General features: G+C 44.9%; 2 protein-coding genes across 7 annotated transcripts in view; one reads left to right on the top strand and one right to left on the bottom strand.

The window, feature by feature from the left end:
* Positions 1-14,981, top strand: part of TBC1D8 (TBC1 domain family member 8) — a 77,413-nt gene extending 62,432 nt beyond the window's left edge. For 4 of the 5 annotated variants that reach the window (XM_024743908.1, XM_024743907.1, XM_024743911.1 and 1 more), the window contains 4 exons: positions 666-731; positions 11,292-11,381; positions 11,797-11,894; positions 13,264-14,371. In XM_024743908.1, coding sequence (XP_024599676.1) covers positions 666-731; positions 11,292-11,381; positions 11,797-11,894; positions 13,264-13,725 — 716 coding nt within the window. In that variant the 3' untranslated portion in view covers positions 13,726-14,371. Of the gene's footprint in view, positions 1-665; positions 732-11,291; positions 11,382-11,796; positions 11,895-13,263; positions 14,372-14,406 lie in introns of those variants that run through there. The other variant, XR_003003132.1, reaches the window with a different exon arrangement.
* A 142-nt stretch (positions 14,982-15,123) lies between these two features.
* On the bottom strand, positions 15,124-20,313 carry RPL31 (ribosomal protein L31). Of its 2 annotated transcripts, none has more exons than XM_024743913.1 (5): positions 20,266-20,313; positions 19,763-19,869; positions 16,598-16,723; positions 15,515-15,627; positions 15,124-15,194 (listed from the first exon to the last, which is right to left on the bottom strand). In XM_024743913.1, exons 2-5 carry the CDS (start codon positions 19,867-19,869, stop codon positions 15,163-15,165), a joined length of 378 nt encoding a protein of 125 aa, XP_024599681.1. In that variant the 5' UTR covers positions 20,266-20,313; the 3' UTR covers positions 15,124-15,162. The 2 variants fall into 2 exon arrangements, with proteins under 2 accessions (XP_024599681.1, XP_024599682.1); XM_024743914.1 differs by having other exon boundaries at positions 20,150-20,295.
* Between the last annotated feature and the right edge of the window lie 1,248 nt (positions 20,314-21,561).

Here is a 21,561-nt window from a genome sequence, read left to right as displayed (position 1 = left end):
GCGGGTGGTGGGGAGGGCAGCCCAGGCTCTCAACATACATGGTTGTTGACCTTGTTCTCCTGGGCACCCAGGGTGTGGTGGTGTCTTGTTAGGAATGTGTCCTGAGACACATTTTTTTAAAAAAAATAAATTTAAAATTGAAGTATAGTTGATTTACAATATCGTGTAAGTTTCAGGTGCACAGCACAGAGATTCAGTTATACACACATATGTGTGTGTGTTGTGTGTATATATATATATATATTCTTTTTCAGATTCTTTTCCCTTATAGTTTATTACACACTGCTGAGTATAGTTCCTTGTCCTATACAGCAGGTCCTTGTTGGTTGTCTATTTTATGTATAGTAGTGTGTATATGTTAATCCTAGTCTCCTAATTTATCCCCCCCCCCACATTCCTAACTCTTGCAGCTAAAATTAAAATCTTTCAGAAGGTGTGAGGCCAGACAAAATTCCTGAGGTCATGTTGCCACTCAGCAGTCACCAGTCACTACCCTTCACATTTTCCTTTCAGGTGCACACTCTCTGGGTAGCAGTAGATGAAGTGTCAGGTCAACAGACACTGACCTTACTATGTTCTCTCTACAGTGACTTTGTGTCCTGACACATGTACTTAAACCATTTGCATGTACTCAGTCTCTCTCTCTCTCTTTTTGGATTTTGCAGATATTATGTATAATGGAGAAATGAATGAGAAAATTAAACTGTTATATAGGCTTCATATCCCTCCAGGTAAGAAATTCCAAGTAGAAAAGTTAGGCTCTGTTCTGCCTTGACGTAAATCAGCTTTGTGCATGACCTTGAGGTTCTTCTCTTTTTAAATTTATTTAGACTTGAGGCAACAGATGTTTCTAGTTTGGGGTGGCTGATGACAGATTTTGAGTACCATATTGTATGGCCTATGGCAGGGGTTCCCAAACTCGAGTGTGCGTCAGAATCATCTGGATGGCTTGTTATAACACAGGATACCTGGCCCACCCCAGTTTCTAATCCGCTAGGTCTGAGGACCACACTTTGAGAACCACGGGCCTGTGGAATGTGGGGGAAGACAAACCCTGGTTGCCTTACAGATGGTTATTTTAGCTTACTATTTTTTGAAAAATTGAGGTAAAATTGGTATTATACTAGTTTCAGGTGTAAAGCATGATCGTTCAGTCTTTGTATACACTACAAAGTGATCACCACAGTAAATCTGATTACCATTTGTCCTCATAAAATTGACCCCCTTCACCCATTTTGCCCACCCCCCCCAACCCCTTTCCCCTCTGGTGACCAACAGTCAATGGGTGTTGTTTTATTCATTTGTTTCATTTTTTTAGATTGCATATATGACTGAAATCATACAGTATTTGTTTTTCTCTGACTTATTTTGCTTAGCATAATGCCCTCAAGGTCCATCTGTATTGTTGCCAACGACAAGATTTCCTTATTTTTCATGGCTGAGTAGTATTCCATTGTGTGTATGTATGTGTGTGTGCAACTTTACTGAATTCATTTATTCCAAGAATTTTTGGTGGAGCCTTTAAGGTTTGCTATATATATGGTATCTGACAGTTTTACTTCTTCCTCCCCTTTTATTTCTTTTTCTTGCCTAATTGTTTGGGCTAACACTTCTGATACCAGGTTGAATAAAAATGGCAAGAGTAGGCATCCTTCTTGTTCTTGATCTTAGGGGAAAAGCTTTTAGCTTGTCACCATTGATTATAATGTTAGCTGTGAGTTTGTCATATGGCCTTTATTACGTTGAGGTATGGTCCCTAAATAACCACTTTGATGAGAGTTTTTAATCATAAGTGGATGTTGAGTTTTGTCAAATGCTTTTTCTGCATCTATTGAGACAGTTGTGTGTTTTTTATCCTTCATTTTGTTAATGTGGTGTATCATGTTGATTTGTGGATGCTGAACCATCCTTACATCCCTGTAATAAATCCCACTTGGTCATGGTATATAATCCATTTAATGTATTGTTGAATTAAATTTTTAAAAACCCTCAAAGTATTAGCATCTATTTTTATCAGGGATATGGACCTATAATTTTCTTTGTTTTATTGTATCCTTGTTTGGTTTTGGTATGAGGGTAGTTTGGGCCTTGTAAAATGAGTTTGGAAGCATTCCCTCCTCTTCAGTTTTTTGAGTCTGAGAAGTTTAGGTATTAAATCTTTGAACGTTTGGTAGGATTCACTAGTGTAGCCATCTGGTCCTGGGGTTTTGTTTGTTGGTATGTTCTTAATTACTGAGTCAATATCCTTACTAGTAATTGGTCTATTGAGATTTTCTGTTTCTTCATGATTTAGTCTTGGAAGACTGTATGTTTCTAGGTATTTATCTTTTTCCTCTACGTTGTTCGTTTAGTTGGTGTATAATTGTTCATATGAGTTTCCTATGATCTTTTGTCTGTTGTACGTTGTAACATCTCATTTCTGACTTTATTTGAGCTCTCTTTTTCTTGGTGAGACTAGCTAAAGGTTTGTCAATTTTGTTTATCTTTTCAAAGAACCAATTCTTAGTTTCATTGACCTTTTCTGTTGTCTTTTTAGTCTCTATTTCATTTATCGCTATTAATTTCCCTCTTAGAACTGCTTTTGCTGCATCCTATAGAGTTTGGAATTTCTATTTTCATTTGTCTCAAGGTATTTTTTGTTTTTCTCTTTGATTTCTTTGTTGACCCATTGGTTGTTCAGTAGCATGTTGTTGAATCTTCACATAATTTGTGATTTTTCCAGTTTTCTAGTAATTGATTTCTAGTTTCATACCGTTGTGTTTGGAAAAGATGCTTGATATGATTTCAGTCTTCTTAAATTTATTGAGACTTGTTTTGTGGCCTAACATGTGATTTATCTTGGAGAATGTTCCTTGTGCACTTGAGAATGTGTATTCTGCTACTTTTGGATGGAATGTTTTGACTATATATGTGGTTTAGGGCTGATGCTTCATTATTGATTTTCTGTCTGGATGTTCTATCCATTAATGTAGGTGGGGTCTTAAAGTCCCCTACTAGTACTGTATTGCTGTCAATTTATCCCTTTAGGTCAGTTAATATTTGCTTTATTTATTTAGGTGTGCCTCTCTTGGGTGTATAAATATTTACAAATGTTATATCTTCTTGTTGGATTGATCCTTTTATCAATATGTAATGCTCCTCTTTGTCTTTTTTTACAGTTTTTGTTTTAAAGTCTGTTTTGCCCAATAAAAGTATAGCCACCCCAGATTTCTTTTTGCTTTCATTTGCAGGGACTGTCTTTTCCATCCCTTCACTTTCAGTTTGTGTCCTTCCATCTGAAGTGAGTCTCTTGTAGGCAGCATGTAGATGAGTCTTGGTTTTTCATCTGTTCCGCCACTCTGTCTTTTGATTGGAGAATTTAGTCTATTTACACTTAAAGTAATTATTGAGAGGTATACACTTATTGCTATTTTGTTAATTGTTTTTTGTAGTTCCTCTGTTTTTCTCTTTTTTCGCTTCCCTTGTGGTTTGATGACATTCTTCAGTGTTATATTTAGATTCCTTTCTCATTATCTTTTGTGTAGGTTTTTGCTATGTAGTTAATCACAAGGTTCACTATATGACAGCCTATATATATAAAACAGTCTATTTTAAGTTGATAGCAACTTAAGTGTATTCTAAAAACTGTATTTTTATTCCCTCCTCCTACGTTTTGTTTTTGATGTGATATTTTACATATTTCTATTTTGTATATCCCTTAATCAAATCTGGTGTAGTTAATTGTACTATTGGTTTGGCCAAAAAGTTCATTCAGGTTCTTCTGAAAGATGTTGCAGAAAACTCCAAACGAACTTTTTGGCCAACCCAATCCTTTTGTCTTTTAACCTTTATATTAGCTTTGTAAGTGGTTGATCTAGCTTTACCTTTATATTGCCTTTATCAGTGACATTTTGACTTTCATGTTTTCTTGTTGCTAGCTAGGGGTTTTTCTTTTTCTCTTAAAGAAGTCCATTTAACATTCCTGTAAGGCTGGTTCAGTGGTGATAAACGCCTTTAGCTTTTGCTTGTTTGAAAACTCTTTTATCTTTCCTTCAATTGTTTTCTTTTATTAAAATTCATTTCAGTTGACATAGGACTATTCAAATGTTCTTTCCTTTGTATTTATCTATGTTTATTTTATTTATTTTTTGGCTGCATTGGGTCTTCGTTGCTGTGCGTGGGCTTTCTCTAGTTGCGGCGAGTGGGGGCTACTCTTCATTGCGGTGCGCGGGCTTCTCATTGTGGTGGCTTCTCTTGTCACGGAGCATGGGCTCTAGGCACGCAAGCTTCAGTAGTTGTGGTGTGCGGGCTCAGTAGTTGTGGCTTGTGGGCTCTAGAGCGCAGGTGCAGTAGCTGCAACACATGGGCTTAGTTGCTCCGCGGCATGTGGGATCTTCCTGGACCAGTCTCAACCACTGTGCCACCAGGGAAGCCCGATCTCCTTCAATTCTGATTAACCTTGCTGGGTAGAGTATTCTTGGTTGGAAGTTTTTTCCTTTTAGCACTTTGAATGCATTGTGCCACTCCCTTCTGGCCTGCAGTTTCTGTTGAAAAATCAGCTGATAGTCTTATGGGGGTTCCATGGTGCATAACAAGTTGTTTTTCTCTTGCTGCTTTTAAGATTCTCTCTTTATCTGTAACTTTTATCATTTTAGTTATAGTGTGTCTTGGTGTGTGTCTCTTTGGGTTCATTGTATTTGGAATTCTCTGGGCTGTGGGAGAGTCCCATGGGACTGTAATTGTAAACTGTGCTGACCTCCAGACCAGGAGACCTGGAGGTGCTCCCCAGGCAACAGTTACAAAAATCAGGACTTCAGATGAGTGTATAAGCCCCTTGGAAGGTACTAGCGAGCTGTGGTGAGGCTAAGAGAGGGTGCAAGGGTTATGCCTCCCTGCCTACATTCCAGGTGCGCCTCTGTAGCCTCTAGGTGTGTGGCAAATCTAAGCCCGTCCCTCAAGTTGAAGCTCTAGGACAAGTAAATGGGCCCTTTTGTGCAGGTGGGCTGGGGGTGTGTTCCAGTCTGTTGTCTGCGCAGTGCCCTGGGTGTGGTAGCCTTCCCAGAGCCGTCTTCCTGATTGTTACAGTCCTGTGGGGGCCTCAGAACTCATGCCCTCCCGGGCCAGGGGATCAACGGATAGCCCCTGTGTGGACCACGATCATCTGCTGGCTTTTGCAAGGCTGCAGGAGAGAGGGTTGAGTATGGGACACACCTGCAGCTTTAGTGATGCAGGTGAAGAGCCCTGGGGTGGGGCACTCCTGTGACTTCAGTGAGACTGTGCGCCCACCTCCACTAGCAAGGTATAGGTAGAGTGAACAAAGGGAAAAATGGTGCTTCATTCCCGAAGGAAGTCCCACCTGTCTCTGCCCCTCCAGCAGAAGCTTTAAGATTAGCAAATGGGGGGTTTCCCTGGTGGCGCAGTGCTTGGGAGTCCGTCTGCCGATGCAGGGGACACGGGTCCGTGCCCCGGTCCGGGAGGATCCCACATGCCGCGGAGCGGCTGGGCCCGTGAGCCATGGCCGCTGAGCCTGCGCGTCCAGAGCCTGTGCTCCGCAATGGGAGAGGCCACAACAGTGAGAGGCCCGCGTACCGCTAAAAAAAAGATTAGCAAATGGGTCTCCTTCACATGCAGTCCAGGCACTTCTTAAACTGCTGCCTCTGCGCTGGGTCCTAGGACCAGTGAGACCCTCAGAAGGAGTATCTCAGATCCCTATACTCCCCAGGTCCCTGGGACATAAGCCCCCCTTGGCTTCCAAGCCAGACAGTTTGGGGGCCTCGTTTCTCTGGTGCTGATCCCAAGGTCTGGGGTGCCTGATGTGAGGCTCAAACCTCTCGCTCCTCAGGGAATAGCTCTGGACCTTTGAGACTCCTCCCTGTTGAGGGTCGCCTGGCCGGGGGTGGGGATTTTGGTGAGACTCTGTGTCTGCCTCTCCTACCCATCTCCGTGTGGCCCTTTTGCCTCTTGTTGTGGAGAAGCTGCTCAGCTACTGCTGTTCTTTTTCAGCAGCGCTCGTTCTATATGTAGCTGTAGTTTTGGTGAGTCCATGGGGGGAGGTGGGTCCAGGAACTTCCTATGCTGCCATCTTGGATTGCCCCCACCGCCCCAATCTGAGTAGGTTCAAGCTCTGTGACCTGGTTTTGTGCTGACGTGACACGGTTTCTGGCTCCTCGGCAGCCCCAGCTACTGGTTTTGAAGGAACGTGTCATTTGTCCAGCGTGTTAAGACCGTGCTTCCTCCAAATTTAAGCAGTGGTAACCGGACACAAAGGAAGTAGTTTTGAAACCTGTGAGATCAGGCTTGGCATTTCCTTTAAGGTGTTCCTTGGATCTCTGAAACTGACAGAGGTAGATTAGGAATCCCAGAGGGTCTCTGGACCCCACGGTTCTGGTGTTGGATGGTTTCTCTGATAGAACTTTCTAACAAGGGACCCTGGGGAGGTGGCGAGCTGTGGTTTCCAGGTCCACAAGATCCAGGTGGCTTTTAAAACCCACACCTATACAGAAGTTGAAAATGCGTGTGGACGTTACTTGTGGGCTCCCTGAGTACACTTCCTGAGCTCAGCCGTGACGGAGTTGGCATCTGTCGTGCACGTGATGCTTATGGAAACACCCTCTGGCAGCCACACGGCCACACGCAGCTCCCGCTCTGCGTTCTCACGGACTCATTGCTTTAGTACAGACGGTTGGGCATCAGAAAGTTCCTTGCCTTTCATTGAGTTTTGTTTTTCACTTAATTTGCACACGCACGCTCTTTTTCAGATTCTTTTCCATTTTAGGTTATTGCAAGATACTGAATACGGTTCCCTGCGCTCTACAGTAAATCATTGTTTATCTATTTTACATATACTGTAGTGGTGTGTATCTGTTAATCCCGAAATCTCAATTCATCCCTCCCCCTCCTTTCCCTTTTGGAACCATAGGTTTGTCTTCTATGTCTGTGAGTCTGTTTCTGTTTTATAAATAAGTTCATTTGTATTATTTTTTGAGATTCCACATATAAGTGATATCATATCTGTCTTGCTCTGACTTACTTCACTTAGTATGATCATCTCTAGGTCCATCCATGTTGCTGCAAATGGTATTTCATTCTTCTTTATGGCTAATATTCCAGTGCGTGTGTGTGTACACACACACATACACACCACATCTTCTTTATCCATTCATCTACTGATGGACATCTAGGTTACTTCCATGTCTTCTTGGCTATTGTAAATAGTGCTGCTGTGAATGTTGGGGTCTCATGTATCTTTTCGAATTATAATTTTTGTCTTTTCCAGATATATATGCCAAGGGTAGGACTGCTGGATCATGTGGTAACTCTAGTTTTGGGTTAAGGAACCTCCATAGTGAGTCTAGCAATTTACATTCCCTTACTTACCTATATTTAATATTTGAATTTTTGATGCAGTTAAAAAAAAAGTCTTAAGAATGCAGACAACCTAAACCCTCTATTTAAATGCATCAATTTGACAGGACCATGAAGATCCACAATACATTTAGGTACTTTTCATTTAAATAGATTTAATTTTAACAAATATTTACTTTCCACCCCCATGAATAACATTTTGATTAAAGGTGGAACAAACACACTAGTGGGGAAAAAAGCTTAACTCACTAATTAGGAAGTATACTGAGGATTACAGGTTTGAATTTGTGTGCCCAAAGAGTGATGTCTTATTTCCCTGATGGGAGGTGGAAAACCAAACGAAGCACACCAGCCTCTGGCCTCAAACACCCGCCTTGTGCAGAGAGCGCTGGAACTCTGCAGGGTCGAACAGGAGGCAGAGGGCTTTGTCAGATCACTTACAAAGGTGATGCATCTCGGGAAGCAAAGAAGCCCTAAGCCCAAGGCCTCACAGGTTTTGAAGAGCTCAGTTCATTGGCTCCATGGTGATTACAACACTGTTTAGCAAATAGAAGAGAAATATTCCAGATGATTTGATACCAAATTAGGTGATGGAGGGATGAACAGTATTCTAGAAGATTACTGAATCAGGAGTTTTCACTGAAAATTGCTAAATCTGTAAGTATTCGTCATTTCACTCAGCTAATTACATTAATTGGACATCCAGAAGACCATTTCCTGGAAGAACATTAGGTTCATTAGGAAGAAGCATCAAAACAAGCTATCAAGAATGACACATCAGAATTGGTAAATTAACACAAACAAATGAGGCATTGGAGGCTTCCTGTAAAGACAGCACACTGTGAGTGGAGCTGCTAGCACAGTTCTGCTCCTCCTGGAAACTCTGGGATTCAGGAAATACGTTGTTGGACTTGCAGAGCAGCTCCCCAAAAGGTGTCCCTGCTGGTCTGGATCCACATTAACTGACGTTATTAAAATGCTGAATCTAATAAAGTTCGAACAAAGGTTAACTTATCACAGGATCCAAAAATGATAGTTTACATCTAATAACTTAGGTAGTACTGACGTCAGCTACATCAGAAGTGATACCAGGCACATTTGATTTGGTGAAAGACAGCTTAGGCTAGATGAAAGTCTGTTCTTTGTATTGGGATCCTGAGTTGAAAATGTCACTTGAGGGTTTTGCAAAATATGAAAAGTGTAGTATATAAACCTCCTGAGAAATGTTTTGTGAAATTTAAAGATTGCACTGAGCTTTTTAAAAGAGAAAAGCTAGGTGCTTAAGATCCCTAGTGTCGTCCAAATTGTTAAGCCACTAAAATGGGATTTATGGTCCCAGCATCCAGTACTTGCTGCAGCTCAGGTGATTTTCTTATAGTAGATATGAGACACAAGTTGGATACTTTGTTTGGTTTTCCTATCAATGACTTGGTTATCCTGGAATTCCTAATTAATCCAAATGCAAGTCTGTTCCCTTAGAAATTGATTGCTGTTTCTAGCCTACATGGAGGGGTAGAAGGGGGGCACTGTATGGCTTTTCCAAGAAGAAAACATATTGGAAAATGGTATTATTTTGATGACTGGTGTCAACTGTGTGAAGGCCAAATTGTGTTGAAAGCAGTCCATGTACTCTTCTGCCAGAGAGAAGCAACTTTCAGTGGAACTGGCTTTTTCCCTCCACAAGCATCCCATTTAGAAAGTGCTGAGGTAGCAGTGATGACGACAGTGTTACAGGGAATGAGGATGTGCACCAGCTAATGAAAGTGCCTGAAGCCGTAAGGAGGGTGTCGTGCTTGTGTCTATTGAAGCGATGTACTTACCCACCAGTCACACAGACGTGAGATTGGGAGCTTCAAGATAACCAAATACAGATCCTTCATCCAGTTTTAACACGTGCAGAATTTGAAGTGAGACACGGTGAAAGCTTTAATAGAACTGTCTCTCAATCCACTTACAGTCTTGAATTATGAATTACACATATATTGGAATGTAAAAGTGTTACATTTATAAAAGCTCAAATATCTCATTTTAAAAGGTTGAAAGTACATTTTTAAAGGTGGTATACGCTCACTGTTTACTGTTTTCCCTTATGCACTGTATCTTACATTTCTGATAGGAATAGATAGCAGCATGAGTGTTTCCCAGTGAGCACCAAGACTCCACTGTCCCGTGTCCAGTCCGGATGCTGGTGCTTTCTGTGTGCAGGGACTGGAGAGAGGTTGGCTGGCCTTTCTGGCTCCTTGTCACTGTTGGCACTTGACCTGGCTCCTTTCTGGACACTCACCCACCCCTTGAATTAATCGTTCCTCTCTGTGCTCTCATATTTGTGTGTATTGGTTCTTCTGTTAGAGCATCTTCTTAGAGTGACTTGTATACATGTTTCTGTTTGATACGCTGAGCTCTTTGAGGATAGGGACCCAGTATCCGCTAGACATCCCAGCGGCTATTACTTGGGAAGCCATTTCTATCGTGACTGCCCCATGTGCCATCCAGGGTTTGTAATTTTCCTCCTATTCAGTTTGAGTGGATTCTCACATGTGCCACCTAATACAATGTTTTGGGTGAAGTTGGAAAAAAACGACTCAATAACTTTGTTAAAAAAAGGAAGGACCAACAGAAAAAACAAAAGATACCACCCCAAACAGCCTCCCACCTTCCAAACCCCAGGAACCTGCTTCCCAAGTAGGAAGGAGGGTAGATTAATCAAGGCTTTGGTGCCATCTTGTGGATATTTGTTGGATCACAACAGAATTTTGCCTTTGATATATTCTCAGTGAATGGCTATTAAGTTTCAACCTTTTAAAAATGAGGATCCTTCATCTGCAATCTCTTTTATAATTTTGGTAACAGCTTTACTGATCTGTAACCCACATACCATACATTTCAAGGTGTACAGTCTAATGTTTTTTAGTATATCCAGTTACACAACCACCATCACAATTTTAGAACATTTTCACACCAAAAAGCAAGCCTGTGCCCTTTAGCTCTTGTCCCCGATCCACACGTTTCCCGCCCCTGCTTCCTGTCTGTAGGTACGCCTGTTCTGGACTTTTCATACCATATGAAGTCATGCAGTACGTGCCCTTTTGTGTCTCGCTGCTTTCTCTTAGTATGTCTTCAGGGCTCGCCCGTGGTGTGGCATGTCGGTGCTTACTCCTTTTATTACAGCCGAAGTGACACTCCGGTGGGCATCCCCCAATTTATTCATCGCTTGATGAACATTTGGGTTTGTTTTCACTTTTTTGGCTCTTTGGAACTGCTGTGAACATTTGTGTACAGGTTCTGAGTGGATGTGTTTTCATTTCCCTTTGATATATACCTAGGAGTGGAATTTCTGGGTAAAAATGGCAACTTTTTGATGATCCGCAAGACTTTTCCAAAATGGCTATACCATTTTATATTCCCACCAGCAGTGTGTGAGGGTTCTGATGTAATTGTATTTTTGTATATTTCAAGAACACACATAATGGTAACATGCTTTCACTTAAGCTTTTTTTCAGTTTTTGTTAGAAGTTATATAAGTATAGCAGTATGTGCTAATTACTGGGAAAAAAAAACCCCTCAGTTTAAAGCAATTACTTGTTAATTCACCATCCAGAAATCTAAGTGTATTTATTTCTAGAATTCCATGTGTGCATGTATATACTTACATTTAGTTTGACAAAATGGGATTTTACCACGCATACACTTTTCTAGGTCAGTATCAGCATTGTCCTGTGAACCTGTGTATCATTACATCTACAGACATCTGGGAAAAGGCGTTACTGGTGTGTGATGTTTTCTTGAAGTACACAGGGTTCACAGACCCTGGGAAGACCCTGCGGCCATCAGGCTGGGGCTCCTAGCTTCACCTTTAGTTTTCTTACCTCAAAAGCTAAATTACTGTCAGTTTTGGTTAAGACACAATTTCCTCAATTTAATTTTTAAAAATTTTTATTTTTTAAAAGCACTCACTGAAAATGACCGAGACAGCCAGTCACCATTGAAGAATCCTCTGTTGTCGACGTCAAGACCCCTGGTTTTTGGCAAGTCCAATGGTACATACCTCTTTTCATTATCTTCCGTCAGGCACACCACTGCAATGGTTAAGGGCAACGGATTTCACGGCTCTTCTTAGAAGCAGACTAATCTATTCCCTCCCGCCTGGGAGTTAACACCGAGACCACTGCTTTCAGAGGCCAGAAACCTTCCAAACTGCCTTCAACGCCCCCACCACTTTATTCCTCTTCGTCTTTCAGGGCTCCCCTTGTAGCAAGAGGTAACTCGGCCACCGTCATCTATTTGTGGCCACTTTCTGTAAAACAAGACTTCTGGTCTCTGCTTTTCAGTTTGTATATACGGCACTTGCTTAGTGGAATTCCTCCTCCCCTCACCATTCCTTTCTGCCTAGTTTCCTTCTGCTCTCAGGGAACTTACTTAGACTAAAGTGTATATTGTCTCCTTTGTCTCAAGGTGATGCAGTTGATTATCAGAAACAGCTGAAGCAGATGATTAAAGATTTAGCCAAAGAGAAAGACAAGACCGAGAAGGAGTTGCCCAAAATGAGCCAGGTATGGACTGTATTCTGTGCGGAGGGTTCACCATTTTGCCGAGCGACCGGTTCAGACGTAGGCTTTTTAATGCAGCTGCACCCCCTCCCCCGTTACCTCCAGAGCTATAATCAAAGAAAGGCCTTTATAACTTCTGGGAGCTGAACACTGTGAGGTTTAAATGGGAAACGTTTAAACTGTGATCCATTCAGCTGTCCAGATACCCAGAGCTCTTCAGGAGGCTGCCACACACTTCATTCTTTGAAGAGTTTTTTTTTTTTACTTTTAATAAGAGAATTTTTAAAAATTTGGCTGCACGTGGGATCTTCGTTGTGGCACGTGGAATCTGGTTCCCTGACCAGGGATCGAACCTGGGCCCCCTGCATTGGGAGTGTGGAGTCTCTTCAGGGACTTCCTGCACTGGACCGCCAGGGGAGTCCCTGAAGTTTTTATACCAAATTCATTTACCAGGTTGTGATGCAGATTTATGCCCTAGAGTGATGGAAGCTATTTGGGGGAACGTGTATACAGCATTCTTCATGTAATAGTGTACTCCTTCTGGTTTCCTGAAAATCACTGACTACATATTATACTGTGCTGATAAGGCCTCAAGTTGAAAACGTCCCTTTATTATAGGACTCAAACCCCTTTAGCAGCATTGTTTTGTTTTGTTTTGTTTTTCCCACAAAACAAAGCGTTGCTCAACTCTGTTGAGTTGCTTTCAAATATTCTACCCTTTGGATATAAGGTCAGTTAAATCTCAGTGTTGTCAGTCATACCTCAGTTAACAATCAGGGATGTTTCTCCCAGGTCATTAAACACTAAATTAGTAGCTCAACCTTTTTCGTGTTCCTGGAGTAACTGTGCAGCTAAGTTCCACCTGCGGTACCTCTATCACACGACATAAAGATTCTGTTTGGGCAGGAGTATGTGTGAAGCTTGACAAGGCATCAGGCATGACTGTTCTACTTCATTTAATGGCCTTCAGTTGCTGCTTGGCATTCCCAGCAGATTACCAAATCATAATCTCATTCAATCTTAACATGTAGGCTGTTTCCAACCTTTTGCTATAATAAACCCTAGCCTAAACGTCCTTATAAACAAATCTCTGTGCACAGCTTTTGAATACATTAGTTGTCTTGCTGGGTTAAAGGGTCCAACACTTCCATATAGACAGCAACAAGTCTACATGTGTGCTGAAATCCCCTGGACTATTAATGGTGTGTCTTCAGTATGATGGAAGGGCAGAGAATACCTCTTATTTTCTGCCTTCAAAAAGTACTATGTGGTTTTTTTCCAAAGAACTAGGTATTAAGTTTGAAAAAAGCCCACGATATGCTTCTATTCTTGTTACGCTGCTACATGCAGACTTGTTTTTTCTCAATTCCAGAGAGAATTTATCCAGTTCTGTAAAACACTGTACAGTATGTTCCACGAAGATCCAGAAGAAAATGATTTGTATCAAGCCATCGCCACGGTAACCACTTTGCTGCTGCAGATCGGGGAAGTGGGGCAGCGGGGCAGCAGCTCTGGAAGCTGCTCCCAGGAAGCAGGGGAGGAGCCGCAGGCTCTGGTTCCTTCTCCTGAGCAGGACTCCGTGTTTGTAGACACCCACAATGGGAAGAGCCCCCGAGAGTCCCAGGCATTTCCTGAAGCGGCACAAGGGGACTGGACTGTCTCCCTTGAACATATTTTAGCTTCACTTCTGACTGAACAGTCACTAGTCAACTTTTTTGAAAAGCCACTGGACATTAAATCCAAACTTGAAAATGCCAAGATCAATCAGTACAGCCTCAAAACTTGTGAAATGAACCGCCAATCACAACCTGAACTCAAGCTGAGTAGCCCGTAGCAGGACAGCGGTTGGCTTGAGACGAGTCTCCATACCAAAGCACAGTCCAGGTTTGTGGGTTGTCAGCCCATAAATCTAGGTTTGTCTAGTTCATTGTGAGTACACTTTACAAGCTGGGCATCTGGAGAAGCAACCTGACAGCCACAACTGTGGCGGGGGGGGGGGGGGGGGGGAACTGATGCAACCCTCCAGCGTTCCTATCTGTTCTTTAAGAGATTCAGTTGGACACTGTCATTGCTAGAGAGTGTCTCACATCAGTTCCCTTGATGCTATGACTTGCAACTTCACTGTTACCAGTACCAGATTTGCTGTAAAGGGCACTTCTGCTGTGATGCTAGTATTTTGTTCTCAGATGGAATATAAGAAAGTCAAATGTATGATACTAACCCAGAGAGGAGAAAAGCCCAAGCACTCATCCTTCACTTCACGTGGGCGGGATTGAGAATCAAGTTCACTTTCAAGATTTAAGAGCCACTATCTGTGCAATTGTATTTGGCTTTTTTGCACTAATTTCGTTTCAATGCTGGTAATTGAAACCATTTTAATATATTTGTTGTATTCACTTTGTGTCCTTCCAAAAAATGTGTACAAACCACGCTTTCAATGTTGGCCTCCAAGTTTTTTTAATAAGAAATTTTTGTATTGACTTGGTCTGTTTATATCTATCTTTACTTATTTCAGCGTCTGAGGTCTGGACTGCGCCAGTGAATGGATAACCTGGAGGTCCCTCTGCCCACCATGTTCCCGGCGGATAGTACACTACACTGCAGGTAGCCCCCAACCCACTACTGTCATCACCAGGGCTTCAAAAGGGGACCTCTTTCTGGCATTTTATTCGTATCAGTGGTACAAGCACTGATGAAATATGATCCCTGCAACACCCTGCTTTCAGGCCGAATTTAGCAGACTCTGTTAGCAACCTTTTAAGAAAGGTTACCCCTGAGCTTTTAACTCCATGTAAACCAGGACTAAAAACAAACACCTCACGGGGCCACCACAAGTAAGTGAGCTAAAAAGGAACTGTACATACTTCATTAAATCTAAGAGTATCCAAAGTGTACCATTTTAGCATGTTAAAAGTGGCAATTAAGTTCTACATGCCAGTGCCTGGAAAAATGTTATCTTAGAATTCACAAAACACACCTGTAAAAGCATTAACATCATACCCCCAGTGTCCCAACCACCTGAACAGCCATTACCAAGCCAGGATGCATTTCAAAAGCACCTTAGAACACCTGCCTAGGCCCTGTGCAAATATCCAGAAACTCCAGGGAATGGGGAGAAGGGGCCCAGGCACAGCAGTTAGGAAACACTCTCCAAACGCTCCTGTAACTGGGAACTGCTTTAAAATAGACAGACAAGCCTATTTTACCTGCAACTAGAAAAGGAAAATCAAGATGCGAAGGCAGCTCTGTAACTTTATTGGATAATCAGCAGTTAGTTCTCATCCACATTAACTGTCTGTAGATCTGCAAAAGAAGACAGCCCGTCACCTTCCACACCCACACACCCTGTCCCATACTTTCACACCCCAAGAACCTTTTCTTCAAGGGTTTAGGTAAATGTTACTATTCCACGTGACCTTTCACAACCCAGATAACAAGACCTATTCTGCATCCTTCTGCATTTTCCCACACCATGACACAATTTAAAAGAGGTTTACCGATTATGCCTGTAGCTTATATCCCTACTGGAAGGATGCCAGGGATATGGGTTGAACAAATGAATTCAGGTTATAAAAAGGCTGAGGACTTAAACTAACAGCTTTGTGGGATGAAGTAGAACTTACTTTTGAAAGTGGTGACAGGTACATAGGTAACCAACGTATAGAGCTTGTTTGGTGAATCTTCATCCTCGTTCCGTTTTCTGGACAACCGCACACGGATACGGTATGGGACATTCCTGAAAAAGAGAGAACGCTGGTGTCAGGACGTACTAGTGTCAGTAGGCAGCCACCACTGCCACGCTGGGGCAGCACTGACCCTGCAGGCTATACCGAGCACGTGCAACTGTTGAAGGTTCAGCTCCCCCCCTCCCACACAGCTCCTCCTCCGGGCTCGGCCAACCTCTCAGCAGCATTGCAAGTGACTGCATCCCCACCTTTTCTTGATCCAAGGACAGAAGGTGTCCTGAAACTTCTCTCGGCTCGTGCCATACCACTCCTCCCCTATCTCAAGGGAGCTCACAGGCACCAATGCCAGCCTACTGTAGGGCTGAATCTCAGGTCCCTGTCACCGCCTCGGACCCCAATGTTACACGACACCCCCCGCCCCCCCCATCTTACACATCACCTAGTCCCCGCCAGCTCCATGCCCCGTGGCCGGTCCCACTTCCACCGTCCTCCACAGCAAAACCAGCCCCCTGCTTATAAGCAGGTCTTAACCTCGGCACTACTGATACTTGGGCTGGATACTTGCTTTTGCGTGTGTGTGGGTAGCCTGCCTTGTGCGCGGTACCACGTTTAGCAGAATCTTTGGCCCGTGACCACCCCCCACTACTGACAACCAAAACGCCCCCGTCCCCCAGCAACTCTGCTCCAGCGGCTTCCCAGTCGTCCAGACAGAAATCCAAACTCTGTGCCACCACCTACAAGATCTGTCCCCTGCCTAACTCTCCATCCCCACTGTTCTCAAGCCGTACAACCTGCTCCACCTTCACCAACCTCTGTCCCCAAGTCACTGAAGTTTGTTCTCGCTTTGCATGATGCTCTTACCTGACCCTCACACTGCTGGCTCCTACGTCGTTTGGGTCTCAGTTCAAAGGGCTTCCCTGCAGATACTACCCCACTCTCTGAGTCAGTTATTTATACCTCCACGTGCATTAGCTAGTGGAATTGTGAAAGTTCATCTTATAACACAGACAACTTGAGTACCTTATTCCTTTGGCCCAGACAGCCTTGTTGAGCCTGGTGTCAATGCGTACATCTGGAGTTCCCATCTCCTTCATGGCAAATTTCCGTATTTCTTTGAGTGCCCGAGGGGCACGCTTCTTGAAACCTCTGAGATTCAAACATAATCAATTAAGTACAAAATTAAATGAAATACACAATATACCATGTCCTATTTTCATAAAACAAATCTAAACTAAACCTTGAACAGGGCAGGAACAATTCTTTCCTCCACCACTATGTAATGCCCAGCAACTACTATAATACTTGGGACACAGAAGACACACAATCTACTTTCAGTCACGTAGAGCAAGGACTCTGTATACGATCCTTAAGAGATGCTAATATACACACTGGCCAACCCTTTCCTGATAAAACAAAAACACCCCCAAGGTCTAATACCATCTGCCAGGGAGAGTATAATCTAAGAATGATGTTAGAATATGCTTGAACATAAAGAACACAGAAGTAAATACCGTGTCCTCGGGTCAAAACATTATTAAATTATTTGCCACATCTTAAGACATCGGATTTAACGGTTCATTATTAACTTGATCTATGCTTAAAGAGCAGGGGCCTGAAATGTACCAATTCCCTCTCAAGAAACACGATGAGGGCAACAGTTAATGCTCCGGATCTCTCGGCATGTGTTAGGCACCATTAACCTGTTGTTTGATGAGGATACATAAATTCCTTTGAATTTCATGCTTTCAGTTAAATACAAAACGTGAAAAAGCCAAAGTTTACTACCGGCTGAAATGGTCAAGCATTTGGATAAGCAAAGGTTATTCCAAGTCGGGCAGAGACGGAAGCTTAAAGGGTGTCCTCCCCCGCCCCAGGACTGTGAATGTCAGAAGGAGCCACATCAGTTACCACGTCCCCCTTGCTCCCTCTGCTCTACCCCTCACCAGCCTCCTTGAATCCATCAAGCAAGGTTCACTTCAATATTTAACCACCTAGAAATACAAGGCACTAGAGAGAACAGCAGTTAGGTTTAACAGACAAAAGCCCGTTTCCCACGTAGCCTTCGCAGTTGACACATGGAGTATGTCAGATGGTATCAAGCGCCACAGAGAAAAATAAACCAGGGAAAAGGGAGCATTAGAGAAGGAAGGGGGCTGCAGGTTTCAAGTAAGATGGCCACTGAGACACTGAGGTCCAGACCCAAAGGTGACGAGGGCAACCATTTATCTACTAATAGAAAAAGCATCACGGCAGGGGAAAAAAGGTAAAACTAAAACCAAACTGCGAGCTTGAATCAGGTACTTGCCTGCTTTGATTAGGAAAGAAAGTGGCCAACCCATGTGGAATCATGGCAAGAACTTTGGCTTCTCATCTGAGCTAAGATGGGAAGCCAGTGGGGGCCTTGAGAACAGCCCGGGTGTCTGGGGCTGGAAGAGGGAGGCAGGAGCTGGAGCCGCTAACTGCAACCATCAAGAGAACGCTGGTGGGACCAGTGCGATCAGACTGGGGAAGGCCGAGCCAAGAAGACACACTCACTTGCTGCGAAGGCCACAGGGAAATGGGAAGGTCGGGGGTGGAGATGGACGCTAGGAGTTTGGTGTGGGGCCATGTAAAATTTTTGAGATACCCATTTAAACACCCAAGTATACAGGTTAATAGCAGCTGGATACGCGAGACCCTAAAGCTAGTCGCTGTTACCAAGCATAGTTAGAGGGGCTGAGCCCTGGACTCAACGTTAAGAGGACGGGCTGTGAGTAACTACAGACTAGACTGGGGAGGGGCAGCAGCTGCGGAAGCACGAAAACCACCACTGTGGGAACTTGGGAAGTAAAACGAAGAATGAACAAAGAACTGTCAACTGCTGCCCATCAAGTATGACCGAAGGTTTTAGTTCCGTGAGGGTCTTCACTTAGGGCTCTTATAACAAAGCACAAAATGCCTGAAAAACCTGCCCACCCACAATGCCTCACACCCACTCTTCGAATGTCCGCTGTGTGGCCCCTAAAACACCACCCCTTTCACCTTGTGACTTACTTTCCACCTGCAACTTTTCACCATTTTGTATCTGGATGCTTATCTAACTTCCCCTACTAAGTAAACTAGGAAGGCAGGCCCTCTGGTTCCCTGTTTAATCCAAAGCCCCAGACACAGTAAGTGCCTAATACGCTCCCCAAATGAATATACGCGCGCCCCTCAAATTAAGGGGTGAGGGGAAGAGAACGTGGTTACCAGCAGCAGCTATGCACAAAAAGGCACGGGACTTCTGACCCAAAAGCCTCGAGACCCCACGTACACGACACTCCTCGGCTCACACACGGGCCCAACGCGGACGCTGCTGCACGCTGAGCTCCCTCACAACATGCGCCGTCCAGGTACCAGGCTGCCCGAGCACGCGCAGGAAATTCTGCTCCACGGACCGGCGCCCCAAGAGAGTATTCTGCGGTGCAACGTGTGCTATCAGAAACACCCCAAGCAACAGTATTCAAGAGGTCTGCTCTCCATTGTCACTAGTAAGCACCATGTGCAGAAAAAAGGGAAAGCCTCGCTAAGCTTGAGAACAGGAAACAACCAAACCCCAGAGACGAAAACCAAGAACCAGCACGTTCCCAGTGTGCTCGCACCTCACACATCCACAACCGCCAGGCGTCGCCGGCACGAACACTGCCCTATAACCGCACCGATACGCTCTCTGCTGGTCCCTCCAGCAGCTGCGCTGCGGCACTACAGCTTTACCGATGTCACTACGCATCTGTGGAGGTCAGCGAGCTAAAGGAAGCCCAGCGGAGTGTTCGTATTCCGGGCCGGGCACAGCTTTAGCTAACTGGTTACCTTTACTAAGGCCTAGACACATCGAAGAAGCTTGCTTCCCCTCATATACACATCTTTCACCCTTCAGGCCTGCCAAGGTATAACTGCGAAACAGAGTGAGAGGATTTTATCATTACCGTATTTCTCCAAGTTGGCTCTCCCAGCAACCTAATCTTGTCTAGGTATTAACCTCTGAGCATTACGCTTTAACCCCCGTAAGCCTTAAACAGGGTCCACGGAATACAGACGAGCTTTTGAACAAATGCGTAATTTCTAGACCACACAGCATCCAGACGACTAGACTGACCCCAGGGACAACCAGACCGCCATCTCGGGATCCCCCACCAGCAAGGCATCGACGACCACAGGGGTACTCACACTCCATGGATGCGCTTGTGAATGTTGATGGTGTATTCTCTGGTCACCACCTCGTTGATGGCGGACCGGCCCTTCTTCTTCTCGCCGCCCTTCTTCGCGGGAGCCATCTAAGCCCAGGCAACAAGGAGGCTCAGAGCGAGTGGGACAAACCCAAGCCAAGTCCTCCCTCCCGGCCCGGCCTCACGCAGCCGCCCTCGGAGAGGGTCCGGCCAGGCCCCTGAAACCCCAGGTCTGGGCAAAGCCAAGCCGGCCACCCCGCGCAGCCCAAGCATCCGCGCCCCTTAGGTGCCCCCGCCCCGGAAACCCCTGCGGCCCGGGTTCCCCTAAGCTTGGCCACTCTCTCTCCCAGTCTCCGGGAGCCCTTAAATGCAGCGCAGATTCCCGTACCGTCGGAACGCGGGGCCCCGGGCCGGGTGAGGAGAGCGCCCGCTGTCCTAGTCGACACAATCCGGGGCGAGGATGCCGCCGGATTCCTGTAGCCGGCACCGAGCGCACACACTCACCTTGCTCGTCCGGGGTTAGAAAGGAAGACCGGGAGGGATTGTGGGAGAAGGAAAGCAGGGTCGCAAATACTACTTCCGGGTCACCTCGAGGCGGGTGGAGGGGGCGGGTGAGAGGAGGGAAGAGGCGAGGCTGTGACGTAAGCGGCGCGCGCCGGGAGGGAAAATCTAGCGGGCCTCGGGCGCGGGACCTGGAGCGTCGCGCTCTCGGCGCCTGCTTCCTGCCGCGCGACCCCGCCTCCTGCGTGCGAACGAGTGTGGGAGGGACTTGCGCCTTCGGTGTTACCCTTCAGAGGAAACCGGACCTTGGTACCCAGGTGGAGGAGAGCGTGGCGGAGAGGGAAGTCGCTCTTCTGTTTTTCCCACTCGCTCAGTGATTCGGCCAGCGGTGTCTGACCCTGTGTTCCCGGCTGGAGGCCCGGGGATGACTGACGCGGCTGCCGCCCTGGAGGGGCTCCGGTCGGGCAGAGCGGGCTCGCGAGAAGGGCGTCCTCGCTGCCCGGACCGGGGAGCCTCTCGGGGTTGGGTGGAGGGCCGCGATCAGCCGCAGCGGGACCTGGGCTAGGGGCGAGGAGGGGGGCAGAGCAGAGGCCTGCACAAGAAGTGTTTCGAAATCAAAATCGCCAGTTTGTAACTGACTATACGAGGTATCAATTTAGGAGACTGTTAGTAGTTGACAAAATCACCTCAAGAAAGGGAGAGTAAAATACTATATACAATCTATTATATTGGAGAAATCAATGTGATTTCACGACCTTAAAGAAATACCTGTTTTTCGCTCTATCACAACAAGATGGCCCAATAACAACAGAAGCAGCACTTTTATCCAACACCTGATGTAAGATACGTACCTTGAGAATGAAAAGGGAGGAACCTGACGCCAGGAGGTCGGGTGGGAGTTGACAGACTACAGAGCCAAGTCCCGTGTCCCCAGGCCACACCCACGGGTTCACAACTCTGGACCTTCAGTCTGCTGATCAGAAATTGCGTTCTCTTTTGGAGGGGGCGAGGGCATGATAAGATCCTTAAACCTAGGGAGGTGTAAAAACTTGACTGGGTGAGTTATTGAAACCCTAGAACGGTCTGTTAAAACTGGAGCGCTGAGAAGGTGTGAGGATGAGCGTGTTGTAAAATACAGACGCGTTGAATCTGTGATGTTCACATTTTGCAACCAGTTTTGATGTAAAGATATATATATATATATATATATATAGTTCTATTTTGTGGATCCTTTTAGAACTTTTAAGAAAGCTTCTGTATCAGACTTGAGATTTTAATTCTTACAAGGGTTATTTGTAA

Source organism: Neophocaena asiaeorientalis, unplaced genomic scaffold (assembly GCF_003031525.2).
Source record: "Neophocaena asiaeorientalis asiaeorientalis breed wild unplaced genomic scaffold, Neophocaena_asiaeorientalis_V1.1 scaffold114, whole genome shotgun sequence".
NCBI classification, from domain to species: Eukaryota; Metazoa; Chordata; class Mammalia; order Artiodactyla; family Phocoenidae; genus Neophocaena; species Neophocaena asiaeorientalis.
Note: the sequence above shows the minus strand (reverse complement) of the source record. Positions and strands in the feature narration are given on the sequence as shown.

What these genes read in the sequence shown, in the direction of transcription:
- RPL31 (XM_024743913.1), bottom strand. Translation starts at nt 19,869, where the DNA reads ATGGCTCCCGCGAAGAAGGGCGGCGAGAAGAAGAAGGGCCGGTCCGCC. An exon ending in GTCTGGGCCAAAGGAATAAG is followed by an intron (nt 15,628 to 16,597) that starts GTACTCAAGTTG and finishes TCTCTTTTTCAG; the next exon opens with GAATGTCCCATACCGTATCC. An exon ending in ACCTGTCACCACTTTCAAAA is followed by an intron (nt 15,195 to 15,514) that starts GTAAGTTCTACT and finishes CTTCTTTTGCAG; the next exon opens with ATCTACAGACAGTTAATGTG.